At 34.9% G+C, this 23,010-nt stretch overlaps 1 protein-coding gene across 3 annotated transcripts in view; it reads right to left on the reverse strand.

Moving 5' to 3' along the window:
* Nucleotides 1–23,010, reverse strand: part of DYNC2H1 (dynein cytoplasmic 2 heavy chain 1) — a 380,957-nt gene that overhangs the window by 282,178 nt on the left and 75,769 nt on the right. For 2 of the 3 annotated variants that reach the window (XM_030828782.1, XM_030828783.1), the window contains exons 39-47: nt 22,579–22,786; nt 19,951–20,080; nt 16,792–16,947; nt 15,354–15,613; nt 14,260–14,506; nt 13,197–13,348; nt 12,023–12,167; nt 10,214–10,316; nt 9,567–9,734 (exon numbers count right to left, since the gene is read on the reverse strand). In XM_030828782.1, the coding sequence (XP_030684642.1) occupies nt 9,567–9,734; nt 10,214–10,316; nt 12,023–12,167; nt 13,197–13,348; nt 14,260–14,506; nt 15,354–15,613; nt 16,792–16,947; nt 19,951–20,080; nt 22,579–22,786 (1,569 nt within the window). The remainder of the gene's footprint in view (nt 1–9,566; nt 9,735–10,213; nt 10,317–12,022; nt 12,168–13,196; nt 13,349–14,259; nt 14,507–15,353; nt 15,614–16,791; nt 16,948–19,950; nt 20,081–22,578; nt 22,787–23,010) is intronic. The other variant, XM_030828784.1, reaches the window with a different exon arrangement.

A 23,010-nucleotide genomic window follows, 5' to 3' on the forward strand; every position in this document is an offset into this window, starting at 1 on the left:
TCAAGATCTACAACTAGACAGACTCCTTAAACTTGACATCAACAGATCCTTACAATGAAAAATGATAGGTTAGGCTTCACAAAATTATATAAAAACTTTTTATCTGTGAAAGACCCTGTTAAGGGGATGAAGAGACAAGCCTACTGAGAGGGAGAATATATTTGCAAACCATATATCCAGCAAAGGATTGGTATCTCTAATATACACATATTCTCAAAACTCAACAGTAACAAACCAATTGCTGGCTGCAGTGGCTCACGCCTATAATCCCAGCACTTTGGGAGGCCGAGGCAGGTGGATGATTTCAGGTCAGGAGTTCAAAACCAGCCTACCCAACATGATGAAACCGCGTCTCTACTAAAAATACAAAAATTAGCTGGGCGAGATGGTGCACACCTGTAATCCCAGCTACTTGGGAGGCTGAGGCAGAAGAATCGCTTGAGCCCAGGAGGTAGAAGTTGCAGTGAGCAGAGATTGCACCACTGCACTCCAGCCTGGGAAACAGAGTGAGGCTCTGTCTCAAAAAAAAAAAAAAAATCTGATTAGAAAATGGATAAAAGAAATGAAGACAGTCCACCAAAGAGGATATACAGACAGCAAATATTACACAAAAAGATATTCAAGTTCACTAGCCCTTAGCAAAATGCAAATTAAAGCCACAATGACATATCTATATACACTTACATGAATGGCTAAAATACAAAATAGTAACAACACCAAATGCTGCCAATGATGAGGAACAAAACCCCTATAAAAAACAGCCCGTTAGTTGCTTAAAAAAGTAAGCATGCAAGTACCACATAACCCTGCAATTGCACTCCTGAGCATTTATTACAGAAAACAAAAATGTATGTTCACAAAAAAACCTATACAAGAATATTCATAGCAGCTTCATTCCTAATAGCCAAAAACTGAAAACAACCCAGATGTCTTTCAGTAGATAAAGGGTTAAAGAAAGAGTGGTATATTCATATGATGGAATAAAAAGCAATAAAAAGAAATGAACTATCAAGACAAAACAATCGGCATGTATCTCCAGAGAAACAGGTTGAGTCAAGATAACTTTCTTGAAACGACAAAATTAAAGAAACAACAGATTAGTAGTTTCCAGGAGATGGGAGAGAAGTGAGTATGGCTACAAAAGGTTAACATTATAGATCCTGTGGTGCTATAACTGTTCTGTATCTAAACTGTATTAATGTCAATATCCTGGTTGTGATGCTGTGCTATAATTTGGCCAGATATTACCATTGAGGGAAACCAGGTAAAAGATAGATGTGTTCTCTCTGTATTAATTGTTTATAACTGCATGTGAATCTGTAATTATCTCAAAAATAAAAAATTGAATTTAAAAAAGTTTTACTCCCACTGCTTCAATTGACTAGGCTTAAAAAAAAGGTTCCAAGTAACTTCCTCGAAGCAGAATTAGTCTCCACCTCTTCTACAACCCTACTATCCAGCATTTATCTCAAACATATTCAGAAAAGTTACATTAATTATAAAACATTCCATACTCCATTGTAATTATCATTTTAACCATCTACTTCCACAAACATTTGTGGCATCTAACCACACTAGCAATAGTTATCATTGTAAGCAAAGATTTTTTTTCTTTTAAGTTTTTATTTTTTATTTATTTTTTTTTTTATTATACTTTAGGGTTTTAGGGTACATGTGCACAATGTGCAGGTTTGTTACATATGTATCCACGTGCCATGTTGATTTCCTGCACCCATTAACTCGTCATTTAGCATTAGGTGTATCTCCTAATGCTGTCCCTCCCCCTCCCCCAACCCCACAACAGTCCCCGGAGTGTGATGTTCCCCTTCCTGTGTCCATGAGTTCTCATTGTTCAATTCCCACCTATGAGTGAGAACATGCGGTGTTTGGTTTTTTGTCCTTGCGATAGTTTACTGAGAATGATGTTTTCCAGTTTCATCCATGTCCCTACAAAGGACACGAACTCATCATTTTTTATGGCTGCATAGTATTCCATGGTGTATATGTGCCACATTTTCTTAATCCAGTCTATCGTTGTTGGACATTTGGGTTGGTTCCAACTCTTTGCTATTGTGAATAGTGCCGCAATAAACATACGTGTGCATGTGTCTTTATAGCAGCATGATTTATAGTCCTTTGGGTATATACCCAGTAATGGGATGGCTGGGTCAAATGGTATTTCTAGTTCTAGATCCCTGAGGAATCGCCACACTGACTTCCACAATGGTTGAACTAGTTTACAGTCCCACCAACAGTGTAAAAGTGTTCCTATTTCTCCACATCCTCTCCAGCACCTGTTGTTTCCTGATTTTTTAATGATGGCCATTCTAACTGGTGTGAGATGGTATCTCACTGTGGTTTTGATTTGCATTTCTCTGATGGCCAGTGATGATGAGCATTTCTTCATGTGTTTTCTGGCTGCATAAATGTCTTCTTTTGAGAAGTGTCTGTTCAGGTCCTCTGCCCACTTTTTGATGGGGTTGTTTGTTTTTTTCTTGTAAATTTGTTTGAGTTCATTGTAGATTCTGGATATTAGCCCTTTGTCAGATGAGTAGGTTGCAAAAATTTTCTCCCATTCTGTAGGTTGCCTGTTCATTCTGATGATAGTTTCTTTTGCTGTGCAGAAGCTCTTTAGTTTAATGAGATCCCATTTGTCGATTTTGGCTTTTGTTGCCATTGCTTTTGGTGTTTTAGACATGAAGTCCTTGCCCACGCCTATGTCCTGAATGGTATTGCCTAGGTTTTCTTGTAGGATTTTAATGGTTTTAGGTCTAACATATAAGTCTTTAATCCATCTTGAATTAATTTTTGTATAAGGTGTAAGGAAGGGATCCAGTTGCAGCTTTCTACATATGGCTAGCCAGTTTTCCCAGCACCATTTATTAAATAGGGAATCCTTTCCCCATTTCTTGTTTTTGTCAGGTTTGTCAAAGATCAGATAGTTGTAGCTATGCGGCATCATTTCTGAGGGCTCTGTTCTGTTCCATTGATCTATGTCTCTGTTGTGGTACCAGTACCATGCTGTTTTGGTTACTGTAGCCTTGTAGTATAGTTTAAAGTCAGGTAGCGTGATGCCTCCAGCTTTGTTCTTTTGGCTTAGGATTGACTTGGCGATGCGGGCTCTTTTTTGGTTCCATATGAACTTTAAAGTAGTTTTTTCGAATTCTGTGAAAAAAGTCATTGGTAGCTTGATGGGGATGGCATTGAATCTATAAATTACCTTGGGCAGTATGGCCATTTTCACGATATTGATTCTTCCAACCCATGAGCATGGAATGTTCTTCCATTTGTTTGTATCCTCTTTTATTTCATTGAGCAGTGGTTTGTAGTTCTCCTTGAAGAGGTCCTTCACATCCCTTGTAAGTTGGATTCCTAGGTATTTTATTCTCTTTGAAGCAATTGTGAATGGGAGTTCACTCATGATTTGGCTCTCTGTTAGTCTGTTATTGGTGTACAAGAATGCTTGTGATTTTTGTACATTAATTTTGTATCCTGAGACTTTGCTGAAGTTGCTAATCAGCTTAAGGAGATTTTGGGCTGAGACGATGGGGTTTTCTAGATATACAATCATGTCATCTGCAAACAGGGACAATTTGACTTCCTCTTTTCCTAATTGAATACCTTTTATTTCCTTCTCCTGCCTGATTGCTCTGGCCAGAACTTCCAGCACTATGTTGAATAGGAGCGGTGAGAGAGGGCATCCCTGTCTTGTGCCAGTTTTCAGAGGGAATGCTTCCAGTTTTTGCCCATTCAGTATGATATTGGCTGTGGGTTTGTCGTAGATAGCTCTTATTATTTTGAGATATGTCCCATCAATACCTAATTTATTGAGAGTTTTTAGCATGAAGGGTTGTTGAATTTTGTCAAAGGCCTTTTCTGCATCTATTGAGATAATCATGTGGTTTTTGTCTTTGGTTCGGTTTATATGCTGGATTACATTTATTGATTTGCGTATGTTGAACCAGCCTTGCATCCCAGGGATGAAGCACACTTGATCATGGTGGATAAGCTTTTTGATGTGCTGCTGGATTCGGTTTGCCAGTATTTTATTGAGGATTTTTGCATCAATGTTCATCAAGGATATTGGTCTGAAATTCTCTTTTTTGGTTATGTCTCTGCCAGGTTTTGGTATCAGGACGATGCTGGCTTCATAAAATGTGTTAGGGAGGATTCCCTCTTTTTCTATCGATTGGAATAGTTTCAGAAGCAATGGTACCAGTTCCTCCTTGTACCTCTGGTAGAATTCAGCTGTGAATCCATAAGGTCCTGGACTCTTTTTGGTTGGTAAGCTATTGATTGTTGCCACAATTTCAGAACCTGTTATTGGTCTATTCAGAGATTCAACTTCTTCCTGGTTTAGTCTTGGGAGGGTGTATTTGTCAAGGAATTTATCCATTTCTTCTAGATTTTCTAGTTTATTTGCATAGAGGTGTTTGTAGTATTCTCTGATGGTAGATTGTATTTCTGTGGGATTGGTGGTGATATCCCCTTTTTTGTTTTTTATTGCATCTATTTGATTCTTCTCTCTTTTCTTCTTTATTAGTCTTGCTAGCGGTCCATCAATTTTGTTGATCTTTTCAAAAAACCAGCTCCTGGATTCATTAATTTTTTGAAGGGTTTTTTGTGTCTCTATTTCCTTCAGTTCTGCTCTGATTTTAGTTATTTCTAGCCTTCTGCTAGCTTTTGAATGTGTTTGCTCTTGCTTTTCTAGTTCTTTTAATTGTGATGTTAGGGAGTCAATTTTGGATCTTTCTTGCTTTCTCTTGTGGGCATTTAGTGCTATAAATTTCCCTCTACACACTGCTTTGAATGTGTCCCAGAGATTCTGGTATGTTGTGTCTTTGTTCTCGTTGGTTTCAAAGAACATCTTTATTTCTGCCTTCATTTCATTATGTACCCAATAGTCATTCAGGAGCAGGTTGTTCAGTTTCCATGTAGTAGAGCGGTTTTGAGTGAGTTTCTTAATCCTGAGTTCTAGTTTGATTGCACTGTGGTCTGAGAGACAGTTTGTTATAATTTCTGTTCTTTTACATTTGCTGAGGAGAGCTTTACTTCCAACTATGTGGTCAATTTTGGAATAGGTGTGGTGTGGTGCTGAAAAAAATGTATATTCTGTTGACTTGGGGTGGAGAGTTCTGTAGATGTCTATTAGGTCCACTTTATGTAGAGCTGAGTTCAATTCCTGGATATCCTTGTTAACTTTCTGTCTCGTTGATCTGACTAATGCTGACAGTGGGGTGTTAAAATCTCCCATTATTATTGTGTGGGAGTTTAAGTCCCTTTGTAGGTCACTCAGGACTTGCTTTATGAATCTGGGTGCTCCTGTGTTGGGTGCATATATATTTAGGATAGTTAGCTCTTCTTGTTGAATTGATCCCTTTACCATTATGTAATGGCCTTCTTTGTCTCTTTTGATGTTTGTTGGTTTAAAGTCTATTTTATCAGAGACTAGGATTGCAACCCCTGCCTTTTTTTGATTTCCAGTTGCTTGATAGATCTTCCTCCATCCCTTTATTTTGAGTCTATGTGTGTCTCTGCACGTGAGATGGGTTTCCTGAATACAGCACACTGATGGGTCCTGACTCCTTATCCAGTTTGCCAGTCTGTGTCTTTTGATTGGAGCATTTAGCCCATTTACATTTAACGTTAATATTGTTATGTGTGAATCTGATCCTGTCATTATGATGTTAGTTGGTTATTTTGCTCGTTAGTTGCTATAGTTTCTTCCTAGTCTTGATGGTCTTTACAATTTGGCATGTTTTTGCAGTGGCTGGTACCGGTTGTTCCTTTCCATGTTTAGTGCTTCCTTCAGGAGCTCTTTTAGGGCAGGCCTGGTGGTGACAAAATCACTCAGCGTTTGCTTGTCTGTAAAGTGTTTTATTTCTCCTTCACTTATGAAGCTTAGTTTGGCGGGATAGGAGATTCTGGGTTGAAAATTCTTTTCTTTAAGAATGTTGAATATCGGCCCCCACTCTCTTCTGGCTTGTAGAGTTTCTGCTGAGAGATCAGCTGTTAGTCTGATGGGCTTCCATTTGTGGGTAACCCGACCTTTCTCTCTGGCTGCCCTTAACATTTTTTCTTTCATTTCAACTTTGGTGAATCTGACAATAATGTGTCTTGGAGTTGCCCTTCTCGAGGAGTATCTTTGTGGCGTTCTCTGTATTTCCTGAATCTGAATGCTGGCCTGCCTTGCTAGATTGGGGAAGTTCTCCTGGATAATATCTTGCAGAGTGTTTTCCAACTTGGTTCCATTCTCCCCATCATTTTCAGGTACACCAATCAGACGTAGGTTTGGTCTTTTCACATAGTCCCAAATTTCTTGGAGGCTTTGTTCATTTCTTTTTATCCTTTTTTCTCTAAACTTCCCTTCTCTCTTCATTTCATTCATTTCATCTTCCATCAGCGATACCCTTTCTTCCAGTTGATCGCATCTGCTACTGAGGCTTCTGCAATCTTCGCGTAGTTCTCGAAACTTGGCTTTCAGCTCCATCAGCTCCTTGAAGCCCTTCTCTCCATTGGTTATTCTAGTTATCCATTCTTCTAATTTTTTTTCAAAGTTTTTAACTTCTTTGCTGTTGTTTTGAATTTCCTCTCGTAGCTCAGAGTAGTTTGATCGTCTGAAGCCTTCTTCTCTCAACTCATCAAAGTCATCCTCCATCCAGCTTTGTTCCATTGCTGGTGAGGAACTGCGTTCCTTTGGAGGAGGAGAGGTGCTCTGTTTTTTAGAGTTTCCAGTTTTTTTGGTCTGTTTTTTCCCCATCTTTGTGGTTTTATCTACTTTTTGTCTTTGATGATGGTGATGTACAGATGGGTTTTTGGTGTGGATGTCCTTTCTGTTTGTTAGTTTTCCTTCTACCAGACAGGACCCTCAGCTGCAGGTCTGTTGGAGTTTACTAGAGGTGCACTCCAGACCCTGTTTGGCTGGGTGTCAGCAGCGGTGGCTGCAGAACAGCGGATTTTCGTGAGACCACAAATTCAGCTGTCTGATAGTTCCTCTGAAAGTTTTGTCTCAGAGAAGTACCGGGTTGAATGAGGTGTCAGTCTGTCCCTACTGGGGGGGTGCCTCCCAGTTAGGCTGCTCAGGGGTGAGGGACCCACTTTAGGAGGCAGTCTGACCGTTCTCAGATCTCCAGCTGCGTGCTGGGAGAACCACTACTCTCTTCAAAGCTGTCAGTCAGACAGGGACATTTAAGTCTGTGGAAGTTCTTGCAGAGTTTTTGTTTGTCTGTGCCCTGCCCCCAGAGGTGGAGCCTACAGAGGCAGGCAGGCCTCCTTGAGCTGTGGTGGGCTCCACCCAGTTCGAGCTTCCTGGCTGCTTTGTTTACCTAAGCAAGCCTGGGCAATGGCGGGCGCCCCTCCCCCAGCCTCGCTGCCGCCTCGCAGCTTGATCTCAGACTGCTGTGCTAGCAATTAGTGAGACTCCGTGGGCATAGGACCCTCCGAGCCAGGTGCGGGACACAATCTCCTAGTGTGCCGTTTTCCAGGCCCGTTGGAAAAGCGCAGTATTAGGATGGGACTGACCCGATATTCCAGGTGCCCTCTGCTTCCCCTTTCTTTGACTAGGAAAGGGAACTCCCTGACCCCTTGCGCTTCCCGAGTGAGGCAATGCCTCGCCCTGCTTCGGCTCGCGCACAGTGCGCTTCACCAACTGTCCTGCACCCACTGTTAGGCACTCCCTAGTGAGATGAAACCGGTACCTCAAGCAGAAATGCAGAAATCGCCCGTCTTCTGTGTCGCTGGGGCTGGGAGCTGGAGACCCGAGCTGTTCCTATTCGGCCATCTTGGCTCCACTAAGCAAAGGTTTTTATATCTGTTTCTGTCATTAGATTACAATCTTCTTACGGCCAAGAATGTATCTAGTTTATTTTTATGTCTCCAAGATTAAATTTTTCTTAATAAGCTGATCTTTCAATATGTGAAAATCCTATATGCCTAGATCTAACATATGTCAAACCTGTATTTTTAAAAAAGAAAACCTGGCTGGGTGTGGTGGCTTACAGCTAATCCCGGCACTTTGGGAGGCCAAGGCGGGCAGATCACCTGAGTTTAGGAGTTTGAGACCAGCCTGACCAACATGGAGAAGCCCCGACTCTACTAAAAAAAAAATACAAAATTAGTCGGACATGATGGCACATGCCTGTAATACCAGCTACTCAGGAGGCTGAGGCAGGAAAATCAGTTGAACCTGGGAGACGGAGGTTGCGGTGGGCCGAGATCGCACCATTGCATTCCAGCCTGGGCAACAAGAATGAAACCTGTCTCAAAAAAAAGAAAGAAAAAGAAAAAAAGAAAAAAGAAAAGAAAAAGAAAACCCTTCGCTGAAGAGAAAAATAACAAAAAAAAGACATATTTTATTTATTGAGTCTTAGACAAGAGACTGTGAAAGACACCAAACTCTTCAGAGGATTCAGACACCCAATTAGGTGCCAATACTATCTTATGCCCAAAGGATATGCCACTTTCTTTGCAAAAAGAGACACTACTGACTCAATTTTCAGACTGAGAAAGAAAGCACCACTTAAGAACCTAAGCCTCTCCACACTAAGCCATGCAAGCTACAGGTCATAATGACATAAACCCTCACTCCAAGTCAAGCAAACTCTGAACTATTAGTATGATCAGGCTTCTCTCAGCATTTCATCCTTCTTGAAGTTTCTCTTGAACCCATTTCCTGATTCAAAAACTCAGGAGCACCTAAAAAATTCCTTCTGTCAATCTAAACATCTTTCCCACCCTCAAAGTTCCCTTTAGGATAGGTACTCATGGCTCTCAGGCCAGTATCAAATCTAGAAATGTACAATATACTAAATGTATATGTTGGTGCAGAAGTAATTGTGGTTTTGCCATTAAAAGTAATTGTTTAAACTATATTTATTATATAAAATATTTTTGAAGCCTAGCTTTATCCTCTGAAAAAATAAGCACATTTTGTGGCCTGACAGCAGTTTCATTAGGAAATATTTCCATATTGCAATCTTCTTTTAACGAAAGGCCTTCTCACAAGGATGACTTTCATATTACATACATTACTCCCACAATAGTTTTCAAAATGCAAATTGGTTATTAAACAGTAATAGCTGCAAATGCAACACAGCAGCTTTGACTGGTGTTATGCTTTCTTTACAATAACAATAGATGAAGATGGGAACAAGCATATGTAAGTTCTATGCTAGTGACATTATAGGTAGTGACAGGAATAAGAATGGCCATTGCTCTTAGGCAAAAGGTCATGACAATCAAATATGAGTTTTCCCAATGATCTTCATGTTTTATATACATGTAACTTTTTCAAAAAAAAACTTTTATTAAAATAATCTAGCATTGCCAATGTAAAACAGTATGGCCTGAACTTTTTTCTAAGAAAAAAATTATTGCCATTATATTTTGTTTGAAACATGATTACTGAAATCCAGCAAAAAAGACTGAGCTGTACCTTATGGAAAAATAATATTAAAATTATTCAAAGTTGTTATTTGTTTAGACCTATAAAATCATGCTATGGGTAAGAAAAATATTTCTGAAATCCTTGTAATAGTTATATATTTGCATAAGCTCTATTACATTACCTGACATATTGTCTAATATGTCTGAGCCCCAATCTCCTTGAAACACTGATGTTAAAATGATGTCAAATAAATGATGTTCCTTTGCACCAACAATTTTGTCACGAAATAAGCGCCGTGCTTCATATGCTACAATTTCTAACACATAATCTAGTGGATGGTTTGAGGATCCTAGAAAAGGCAAAATTTTATTTAATTGTAATATAATTATTTTTAAATAATCTGTTTAACATAAAATTAGAAAGAAATAGCAGGCGTCTACATACCATAATTTTGGCATCAGATAAATGGAAGAAAGGAAAAAAAGTTAAAATTTATTTTGTTAATAAGTTGGTACATGTTTGTGATTACTTAAAGATGACATTAAATACTATCATCTCTAGTTGTTTAACAAAAATAATTCCAGAAAGTATACTAAATACGCTTTGCCTCAAATATAATGATTTCATTTTTCCCAAAAGGAAGTTTTAATAGCGACAATCATACATAGTTTGGAAGAGGAAATATAATAATTTTAATAAAAATATTTCTATTTAATAATATAATTTGTGATATAATACTCCTTTAACTTATGTATTACAAATACAATCTAGAGAATAAATGTGCACACACACACACACACACACAAGATACACACTAGCAAAACTCACCTCCTTCTAAATCATATCTAAATAAGCCAAGAACCCATTGGGTAAGAATGCAAGGAGTAAAGAAATAATGACTATAATCATCAACGGTAAATTTGGATCGCACCTGAAAAAGAAAATACAGTAAACAATCTTTCTACTGCCTTAAATATATAACCACGTTATAAATTTTTCAGTCTCCTTAGACTCAGAGGAATACCAACTTCTACCTGTAGATGGAACTGGATTTCAATATAATTGACTTCGTTATCTTTGTATTATATTTTATGCACTTAAAAATATTATTCCAGTCAGGCACAGTGCCTCATGCCTATAATCCCAGCACCTTCAGAGGCTGAGGGCGGGGGGGCAGATCACGAGATCAGGAGTTCAAGACCAGCCTGGCTAATATGGCGAAACCCCGTCTCTACAAAAAATATAAAAATTGGCCGAGCATGGTGGCACATGCTTGTAGTCCCAGCTACTCGGGAGGCTAAGGCAGAAGAATCACTTGAACCAAGGAGGCAGAGGCAGAGGTTGCAGTGAGCTGAGATCGTGCCACTGCACTACAACCTGGGCAACAAAGCGAGACTCCATCTCAAAAGAAAAAAAAAAAAAAGAAAGAAATATATATATATATATTCTAAGAAGGGTTCATAGGCTTCAACAGATGGCCACAAAAAAAAAAAAGGCTAAAAAGCCCTGCTGAACACAAGAATTCAATAAAAACAAACCTAACCTTTAAATATGATGGTTGCAATTCCAAGGTGCTCACAGGTCTAGGTAAGACCAATTTTTTCATGCTGGGAACCATTAAAACAATTTATGTTCAAGAAGTCACTGAACAAATCAAAGTATCCCTCTTCAATATACAACCAACCAGTAAAAAGCCTGTCCCTTCCTCCCTATGGACAGAGCCATTACTCTTATTCTGATCTTGATTACTTAACATCTTTATTTTTTAAAAAAAAGGAATTTCTTGCTTTCAAACTTACCTATCCCCACTTCTACTCCAATATTATAAAAAGCATCTTCCACAAACATGTCCATAACTTGTACATGCCATTCCCTTTATCTAAGAAGACATTCTCTCACCTCCAGCTACTTGGTGAATTTCTATTAATTTTTCAAAACTCAGATCAAACTTTACCTCCTCCTTAACAACTACCATATACAACAAAGTTATTTACTCCTCCTCCGTGTATCTCTGTAAGTTAGACATACTGTTATTGCTACATTTATTACACTGCATTAATAGTTTATTTATATGACTCAGCCCCTCATTAGACTGCGAACATTCAGTGAAAATAAACTAAGTCATCTTTACATCCCTAGGACTACTACTGGCAAGAAAAGGTGCTCAACAAATGTTTTGTGCATCCTCAATGCCTACTTTCAAGTATCTTCCCCATTTTATCTAGGGAGAGTACTTTAGACATTTCCTCACAGCCAGGAAGAAAGAAAGAATCATCAAAGACTTCTTGCAGGTTTGAAGTCTGGAAGACACAAACTGATAGAAGTCAGGAAAAAGATCTGTTTTGGGAAAGAAGATAAAGTCAATTCTAAATATGCTAAATTTGAGCTGACAGCAGAATAACTATCTACCACAAATTCATTCATTCAACAAATATTGAGTGCCTATTAGAAACTGTGCCATGGATACAACAGTGAATAAGGCACACACAGCACCCATCTTCACAGTTATTCTCTGCTAGAAAAGTCTAATAAACAGGAAAGTAAAGCCTGGGTATCAACACAGAGGTCAGAATTAAAAGCAGACCTTTAGAAATGATACTAATAGACATGAAAGCTACAATTTAGATGCATATCTACCTGTTCATACACTTGTACCATAGATCCTGCTAAAAGATAAATTTTTGATGAAGAACCCCAAATAGAATGATTCTTCAGATTTTTATGTAGAACTGGTTCCAAATATGCTCCATAAATCGTTTGTAACTGCTCTCTTTCTGGGTAACTAAAAAAAAGGGCATATAAGAAGAAAGCTGAAATAAATCAGTATTCCAAATTAATATTTCAATGTTAAGTTACAGCAGTGGTTTTGAAACTGTGCTGCTCTAAGACCTACATATCTCCAAAGCTTACCCAGGGGCTAAGACTAGGCTCATCACCCCCATCCATTCTCATTTCAACCAAATTCGATCCCAAAATATCTATTGTCAAATACCAGAAGGTGTTAGAGAACGCCAAGAAATTATGTTAAAACATAACACTGATCTTTAGAAAAGACCAAAAGGAAAATTTTGCTTTTGAAAAGCATTTTTGAGTTACATAAGGCCTGGACACAGGGCAGTAATCCACCTCAGAACTATGAAAGTAAAACTAATACAACAAATAAAATCAACCCCTTTCTCCCAAACCAAAATGTATTTCAATATGGTTTAACTGGCAGCAGGAACATTTCTAGAAGAAAAAAAAAAAGGTTAATTGATGGAGTACAATTAGCACAAAAGCATACAAATAAGGTTTTGTAATATTCAAATATTTGTAATGTAATATAATGTATATTAAATATAAACAGAGGAGATATTGCCATAGTCTCTGTAACAATTATGGCCCATGGAGATGATTAGCATTGATGCCACCAGCCATTAAAATGACCTAATTCTCCCTTGTTCAGATTGAAATTCTCTGTTTGTTATCTTCAAAAATTTGATAGTATTTTTGTTTTATGAACTGCATAAAACATTAAAATCTAAAATCTACCATTCAGACTCCTGAGATTGACATTTTGGAACACAGACTACACAAAACAGTTTTGTTTTATTTCCTGTTAAACATATCATAAATAAGATGCTTTGATTAAAGCTTTTATCATCCAAAATTATTGCCTATATTTTGAGGAGGGTAGGAAAAAATATCAGAGGTTAAGTTTGACCATTTTTATATTCTAAATTTTAAAGTATTATTATAAGTAATTTTAATAAAATTCATTTATATATGATATCTTCCCAAATTAAAAAATCTGAAACACAAAGATACATACTCTATAGAACAAAGACGAACAATGGAAGTAAATCTGGTAGTAAGTTTATGTCTTCCCAGTCTTCCTCCAGCTGACATAGAAGCCACAATTTGAATATTTTCTAGACCAACCCATTCCAAATTTTCATCATAAAATCCTTGATATGTCAATACCTATTTGAAAATAAATATATTTTAAACATTTTTTATCTAAGATTTCCTAATCATGATAAAGGATATTTTTGCCTAAGTTTCAATTATTTCTAAATGCAATCATCAGCTATCTAACTCAAGAATTTAAGATTAAAAGGTACCTTAAATTATTATATCACTGAAAAATAATACTGTTCAAATCTCTGTGTTCCATGAATGTTAGCTAAATTATCCTAGTGTTTAAAATGCTTTTCTCTCTAATAAACACTAAAATGCAATGATATTATAAATTAAGTACAATTAGCCTAGAAAATGAAAGTATCAGGAAAAATATGAGAAAAATATTTTTGTTTTTTTCTGTAAATATTTTATCATATTCTGCAGTTACATAATAAGCCTAAATTTGGACCTATATCATAAAAAACTCTAAGAATTTATAGTTTCTAATGTGATGTAAATAACATAAACAAAAAATATATTCCACACTGATTCAGGATATGTGATCTCAAATCCTTATACAGGCAAAAATGGAGAATAATGGGTTAAAGCAGCCAGAAAAAAAACATGACCAAGTCTAACTGCTGTGAGAAGAACGCATACTTTAAAACCTGAAGCAAAAATTTCTCCACCTCCACCACCATGTCCAGCTTTTGTTTTCCTCCTTGTTTTAGGAAGAAAGGACAAGTAATAGATGTAGAGTGAAGGCTGTTTCTATTCTCCCTGTCATATATTATCTTGATGTAATACTAACTTCTAAAGAAAGGAAAATCATAGAAGAACTGGAACACGACTGAAATGTTTCAGGAGTTTAGTTTCCATGACAAATGCTAGATAACACCAGCCCCAAACGAAGAATGCATATTTTCTAAGAAAAGTTAATGAAATTAAATTGTTTCCAATTAGATTAAAACACTTCAAGCGATATGACTTACCTGTTGTAGGAAAGCTACCAAAGTACTGGTTCCCCATTTATCAAGTTTGGGTAGGTTGATATCTTTTAAGTACAGAACAAGTCTTTCACAGTCTTTTGGTCTGTATACACGACCAGTATTAGTACTGATTACCATGCAAGTCTGGCTCAGTTTCTGCAGGAGATGTCGAGAAGTGGTTTGTGCACTACAATGAACTGTAGCAATTTGAGTGGACCGGAGTTGTGAAAATGCATACCTGAGCAGCATCCTACGAAAAATGCATGACATCTGACTTTGATAAAAATGCAATCAACAAAATACATTTTATACTCAATAAGAAATTTCTATCTCACAAATATTTCAGTTTTCTAAAATGTGTATGATGATAGGGAAAATGGTAAATACAGATATGGCTTCCATAACTATCAAAGTAACTTTCTAACTTTTAGACTAGAAAAACATAAATTCATGTTTTAAGGCATGGTGAGGACTGTTTTCAGCCAAAAAGATCAAAGTTCTCAGAATTAATCTAGTTTGATAAAGTACATGTTAAATATACCAACCCTGTTTCCCCACAGTTGAAGGATTTTAAGATTTTAAGTTCTATGAGTTTAAAAAAATTACTATGATTTTATACAATTTTTAAAATTACTACTCCCCTACTAGAAATATGAAAATAATAAACCATGGTTCCTATATTTCAGGAGACTATGCTCCATATGCACTAAAACTAGGCTGAATTCCACTGAATTAAAAGCTACTTTTAAATAGAGATCTAACTTCAAATTTTAAATTTTATAACTAAAGCAAAAGGTGTGTGAGTATATATAAGGCATTCTTTTTTTTTTTTTTTTTTGCTGTATTATATGGACGGATTATTTTTAAGAGTATCTTCTCAGATTGCTGTCTTTCCAGTAGAAATCACATAACCTGGCAAAGAAAAGGACACATTATTCCCCATAGTTATTATTTTTATAAGTAATGAAAATAAAATGAATCTTCCATGAAAATGTAAATGCTACTTTAACCAAAAGAAACATAACAAAAGCCATTAAATCAATTAGTGGTGGCAGGAATAAATCCACAACATATACCTTTGCCAATATTTTTCTTACCCTTTGCCACATCCTTCTGGTCCTACCAGAATAAAGGGCTGTTTAGTATCAGAACTTAACCATGGTTTGAAATAATCTAGACCTCGTTGCATGTCAGGAGTCTGAATGACTGGAAGAGTTAAGCTGTTACTGAAATCATCAGCAGTCAAGTTTTCTGGCTTCTTAAGCACATATGTTGCTAATCGACCTCTAGTAGAGTCATAGTAGGTATCCATAGGTTTGTGAAAGTCTGGAGGAGATTCTCGTGCCCAATGAAAAACCTTAAGAGGAAAAAATTGTGATAAGTTTTCACATACTCCAGAGTGTGTGACATTTTTAAATTCTTCCAAGTAAATATCCCAAAAGTAAATCATCTTAGTTCCAAGAAAAGTTTATATAAACTAAACCTATTTTATCATTGACATAACATTTTATCGCAAACATTTTTCTCTAAATGATCATTTATGCAAGTAAATTAAAGTATATGTAGGAGAGAATGACATAGTGGATATTTATTTATACACTAAGGTATAAATATATTCCATTTTAATGGAGTTCTTATTAACATTAAATCACAAAGTACGGAATGCAGAAATCCTAAAGCCCTTCATTTCTACCATATCCTGGTGCTGTCCATCACAGTGTCACTACCACTGCTCTCCACTCGTTAGTCTTCTTTTTAATACTGAAAACTGTTATCTGTGCAGATATAAAGCAGAGTTAGCCCTTAATACTACTCTTCAATACACTTATTCTGAACTTTGACAAGAGAGTATGTGCTTAAAAGCAGCATATAGTATGTCACTGAGTGGTAACAATGAGAAGCATCTGGCAACAGAGGCAACAGGACTGCCATGGAAAGGGAGACGGAATAGAGAAAGCAGTAAATGACACTATCAAAGAAGCAGCAAAATGAGAAAAAAAGCTGAAACATAATGTTAGAGCCAACCCAAAGGAATAAATGTCCAATAATTTCAGTAGAGGCCAATAGGAAAAAAAATCACTTATTATTTAGGAATCAGCTTTATAAACAACTTGACTGTAATACAATTTTAACATATATTAAAGAAAATATTTATTAATAATTAATTCATCCTAATATTCCTAATTCCTAAAACTGCTCTAGTTAAAAGGATGATAAAAACTAAACTATTCTAAGATTTTTAAATGAATGAAATAATTATTAATACAGATAAGTAGGTTCAAAAATGTCTAACTTAAAAAAGATATGGTCAAAACATTATTTTATAAAATGTTAAGAATATTATCAAACATCATAAAATAACTCAAAGGAGAAAATATACATACACACACATAAATACATTATTACTCAATTGAATACATAATTTCAAATTTTAAAAGTTCCATATCTTACAGTTACAAATCATTGTATTTTGGCAGTTAAGAGTTAATGAAAAGTTAAAGTTTTGGCTAAATATAGGCTATAAATATGCATTACCTCTTTGGTAAATTCCAAACGTGATTTCATATTCAGATTTCCACCAAGTCCCCTTATGAGATTAATAATGAATTCGTCATGATCTCTGCAACCATGTAGATGTGACAAACCATTCATCACAGTCCCAACCAAACTTGTTTCTACCACATAGTCATTCTGTTGATTTAAATCCATGATACAGACAGATAAAAGGCAAGTATTAACCAGTAAACATAGAATCATACAGACTGATGTTCACATACCTTTTCAAGAAGCATTTTTAAACTCACTCCTCTATTCAAACTGTAGAAAGTTTGGATTTCATTCAATTTTTATATATACTTTGAAAATAAAAAGTAATCATGAAAGTACAATCATATATTTCTAGCTTTCAGTGCTACAATCCTGAAATAGATACACAGTTTATTTACTTCCTAAACCTGAAGAATATAAAAGAAAAGGTAAGTTAGTGAGCATTGTTCCAAAAAGAATACATGTTCGTTTCCTCTTGCTGATAAAAATAAAACAAGAGGCAAGAGCTAGATTGATGGCACTAGAAAAGAAACGTTAGAAAAAGCAGGCATAAATGACAAACCACATGGAGCTTTCTCTGAAAGAATTTTTAAATGAAACTTCTGGACTTAAGTGCTGTGTAGATGCTTTGATCTGTAGGCCCCCCTGGAGTCCCTGGTAAGTGCTAGAGAGTTAAAGAAAAAATGACTCTCAGTCTTTCTATAAATATTTACTGAGAACCAATCGTGCGTTAGGATCTGTATGTGGTGCCAGGTTTGTTTTTGCTTTGTTTTGTTAAAAGCTGGAATAAACAGAGTCCCTGTCTTCATGGAGCTCAAGCATAGCAGAGGAAATGGTTAACAAATTGTGGTAAGAGCTACAGCAGTACAGAATGTTGTGGGAAACAGTAACTCAGATTGAGGGCTCGCGGCTTCTTTAAAAAAAAGGTGACATTTAAGCTAAGACTGAAGAATGAGATCTATCTGCTTATGCAGAGAATATAGCACATGCAAAGAAAAACTTAGCACAGTTAAGGAATTAAAAGAAGTTATGCCTAAGTAAGCAAGGAAACAGTGTTTTAAGTCAGAGAAATAGGCAAGGGCCAGAGTGCAGAATTTATCAGACATGGTAAGGAATACAATCCTTATTTTCCTTGTCTTTAACATGTTTTTTATAATAGAGTAAAATTACCCAGTTTACATTTTAAAAAGATCGCTGTGCTTCAAAAAATTAATATTTTTGTGAAAAAGAAGAAATGGGAGGAAGAGCAGGAAGAAAGGACAAGAAAGAAAGAAATCTAGATAGACTCATACTAAGAGTTCCAGATTTTAAAGGTGAGATAAAGGAAACGTACATATTTTCTTCTATATTTTCTTATTTGCTGAATTCATACAAGAAAGCAAAGATTTATCCCATAGGCTGAGGAAGAGAAAAAAGAAGAAAGCAAACTTCTAGTTATAAATACAATTTCAGCATTTGACTAGAGAATTCATTGCGGTATACCTCAGAACCGGTGCATGCTGAACAAAATACAGGATAAAAAGAAAAGAACCCTTAACACATTAAATAAAACAAACAAACAAACAGGGGTGTGACCTCAAAACATAAACCATTTTTTTTCCTAATTGAATCTTTGGTATTCACTCTATTGTTTAATAATCTTATCCTGTCGTCATTTCTACAGTCACAAACCCCTATCTATACATAAATATATTCCATCTAATATGATACTCCTATTCTAACATTCACACATCTATGAACAGATTACCTCAAAGTATCTGCATTGGAAAGCCTTGTTAGGCTCTGAATGTTTTGTACTAATGAAATAACATATCTACTGAAAAGGTGTCACAATGTAGGCATCAGGTATATAATTAAGCACAATACTATCATTCATTTGCTATCACTTAATATCATACTTGGTTCTGGGGACACAATGAAGAGTGTGATAAGCTTGGTCCTTGCCTTCAAGGTGCTTATAGTTTAATGTAAACAGACAATTATAACACAGTTGGTAGATGCTGTATGTTGCTACAGAAGCACAAAGGAAGAGACAGCTCAGTCAGACTAGGAGCTAATGGGAGTGTTCCCTTTCCTACGCCTCCAGGAAAACCTACCTCACTAGCAACACTTCCTCACAAATCCCTATTCCTCCATTTTTCATTCTTACAAAGTCAGAAAAGAAAAAGGTTGAGAAAACTAAAACAAATCTTCATTTCTCTATATCTTGTTCAATCCCAAAGTATTGACCTCTAAATCAAGTTCAGATTCACAATCAGATACTTTCAAAAAACTCACTGCTATTTATATCCTCTATTTTGTATATGTTTTCATTTTTCATAAAAGCAATGGTATAAACATGTAGAATATCTGAACACCCTCCATGGTCTTCTTTGCATGCTAAACTTTTTTCACATCTCAAATCCAAAATCAAATGTGATCTCCTTTTAAACCTCTTCTAAATGACAGCGATATTCTCTTCATCCTGCTGAATTGTGGTTATCTGTTTGCATGTCATTTTTCTCCATTAGATAAACCCTTCTCAAGGAAAGGAATTATCTTGTTAATCTTCACCTTTCAAAGTCTCTCTTGTATTATGCTTCACATATATTAGATATTCAATGTTTTTGTTAAATATAAACAAATGTTTTCATTATTGCAAATAACTCACCATCCCTTTTCTAGTTTACTGTTAAATTCATATTGTTTTAAACCTTATATATATCATATATATGTGATATATATAGGTATTTATTGGTATATATAGGTGTGTATGTATAGGTGTATATATAGGTATATAAATACCTACATATTATATATACATGTCATATATATAGGCATTTACTGGCATATCAGTAAAAAGTGGCAGCAAGATGGTTTTTGCTAGTAAAAATTAGAAAGACATTCTAGTAATCAAGATTGTTAGGTAAGCAGTGTAAAGTATTATGAATGAAAGAAGCAAAATGTTTTAAGACTAACAAAATAAAAAGTTATGCTAAGAGATATAACAGTTATGCTAAGAGATATAGAGGAGTAGCGGTGACAAAATCCACCTCTCACCTCACCCCCACATTCCAGCAGAGTTCTACCACAAGGCAGTTAAAATAAGCATCACCCTTAATCACACTTCTCACCTCGATTAATTATGAAATATTATGGTTAATTTACCTGCTTTAGAACCCACTGTAAAGCCTTTTCAAAATAATCTCCAATCCAATTTTCAAGATTATTTCTATATTCCGCAGGCTGATTCCTCAACCAAGATTTTATCAGAGAATTAAGATCTGTCTCTTCATCACTGAAACAGTTTAGACAAATAAAAAATTACTTAGGAAGAAATTATCAATTTACCTTAAAATAAATTTCTTCTCCAATAAACATTATTCTACACACATATTTCATCTGCTAGCATACAAAAGGTGGCTTTAGTTACTTTACTATGTGTATGTGTGAATAATAATACAGTTACATCTGTGTGTGTATACACACACACATAATATATATAAACACACATGCATATAGGTATATATACATATATATGTCATTTTCTATAAAACAAATAAATTGCATCTATTTTATTATAAATATAAACTAAATGAGAATTGTATATCTACACAACCTACTCTACATAGGCTCTACATAGCCTAAAGTGGTCTAAACCATTCCTACTCAGAGTGGTCTGTTAGAAATGTAAAATCCCAGATCCCTCTCCAGACATACTAAAGCAAAAATCTTCATTTTAGTAAGATCCCTCGATGATTCAAACACACATTAGAGTTTAAAATGCACTGATCTAAACTGTAATACAGATCTTTCTAAATATTTTTTCTCTATCCTATAAAAATCCAACTACCTAAATTCCCATGCCACTATTAAAATTTAAAGATCTTCCTAAAGCAAACTATAATTCCTCTAGCGAAGCACATAATTATCTGGGTAAAATCCAATTATTTCACCAAAATCCAATTGGCGAAATAATAGAGATTCACATCTTATTCAAAATTACACCTTACATAATTATAAAAGATTATAGTAAAAATAACTCATATTATTTTAGAATTGAGAAGAGTTCATGATTTTTGTCATTTTTTCCTATCTTCCACCATTGCTTCATAGCAAATTAATAAATGACACTGAGGCCTTGAATCTCTGCTCTCACATTTTCTATCCAGTCTAATATGAAAAAAAAAATTGAAACATCAAAGAAGTTAATAATTAAATAACATTGGATTAGCCCAAAGTAGGCCAACCAAAGATGCTAAGATCCTTCAGAATAAAGAGTTTCTTACCAATGGTATTTTCTCAATGTCTATGAGACTACATGTCTTGGTTTATCCAACACAACCCTGCTTCATACCAGTTGTCCCAGCATCATTAATGATAACATTTATTTCAGTATTAAAAGGTCTATTACATAGCAAGTGCTCAACAAATATCTGCTAAAGGAATAAATGAAATCTAAAACTAAGATATAAGCTGAACACATAGCAACAAAAAAAGTTAATATGTATTTGTATTTTACATGAAATCATATACATTCATTATGCCTTTCACAAACAATACCTGATTCACCAACAATTTTCATCTCCTCTACAGCAATATGTGGTCTTATTTTCTGCTAAAGATGAATAATATTCTACTTACTGCTTAGTTCATTTATATTCCATCTTGTATAAATTGTATAAATTTGCCTCCTCTATGTGAAAGTATTTTCCAAAAAGATAAGCTCTCTATAAACAGTTTTACTCCTTTCTAGCTCTCTCTCTCCTAAGGTGCATAATTTAATACCATATATATAATATTTAACAAGTACTTTAAAATTTAACTCAAAACTTACCTTTATTCTATTTTTCTCACAAGATTATAACACAATTAATAAATATGATAAATTGTGTGTGAATGCTGCTATGAAAGCTGTAAACCAAAAATTATATTATCTTTTAATAATACCTCAAAATATCAATTGAAGTTTCTGGCTAATTTAAAGTAAATGTTTCCTACAATACTGTCAAAAAAGTAAGCAACGAAATAATTTCAAAACATGATTTGAATCAACTTTATTACATTGTCATGCGTCATACAATACCTAAAATGACTTTAATTGGTCCTAAAAAAAATAAAATGCTACAGGATGAAAAATAAAACTTGGAAAAGTAAAAGTTTCTTACTTTTGCCAAAATATTACTAATTTTCAAAAATAAAATTGGTACAAATGTCCATGCTCTGGTATGTGACTATTTTACATGATATCTAAAATTGGTTTATTATTCACTTTCAGTCTTTAGGCCTCTTCCAAATATACTGAAGAAGAAAAAAATATTAAGTAAAGTTCAATTTGTAAAATGAAAAGACTGGGTCATAGGACCTACTAAACCTGAATTAGCCCTAAAATTCTATGAATATAAAATTAAATAGATTAAATTAATTAAATTCTATAATTAAAATATTGCTTCTCAGCTTTAAATTATTAGCCTCTAGCTCATAATTAATATGTTCACTTCTCTGAAATCAATCACAATATTTCAACAAAATAATAAAGAGAACAGATTTTCTTGCTGTTTCATTTAAACAAAAATAATAATTATTTCATAATTGTGATACAACTAAAACTGCTAAAATAATTCAATTTTGTAATAAAACAGGAACTCTCTGAATTAATTAAAACCCAACAAGAAGTTAATCATAAATGAGAAAAATATGTATTCCTTATTCACACTACACTTATTTTACTTAATATGAAACCAGGATAGTAAAAGAATATTCTAATATAATGTATATAAATAATCTATGGCTTACCTAAGAAAGATCATTCCCATTCTAGATATTGTGGCTGGTGATGCACAACTTAAATCATGAGTTTCAAATACAAAGTTAACATTTGGGCCAAACTGAATCCTTTCTCCACTAGGCATAGTGAGTAGTCGATTATCATCCAGAACAGAATTCAGAGATTCTATCCATTCAGGGTCAATATCACCATCACAGATTATCCATGAGCTGACATCTATTTTCAAATCAAAACAGTGGGAATAAAATACAAATATATGCAGTGATAATAATTAAAAGTAAGGACTAAACCAATTCTTAATTTTCATATGAATTTGTACTACAAATATGCTGGAGAACCCATGGGCAATCCTGGCTCAGCTGGCCAACGACTCAGACATATATCATGTAATAATACTTTATCTATAAACATACAAAATAGGCAATTTCACTAAAAAAAAT

This window comes from Nomascus leucogenys, chromosome 15 (genome assembly GCF_006542625.1).
Source record: "Nomascus leucogenys isolate Asia chromosome 15, Asia_NLE_v1, whole genome shotgun sequence".
NCBI classification, from domain to species: Eukaryota; Metazoa; Chordata; class Mammalia; order Primates; family Hylobatidae; genus Nomascus; species Nomascus leucogenys.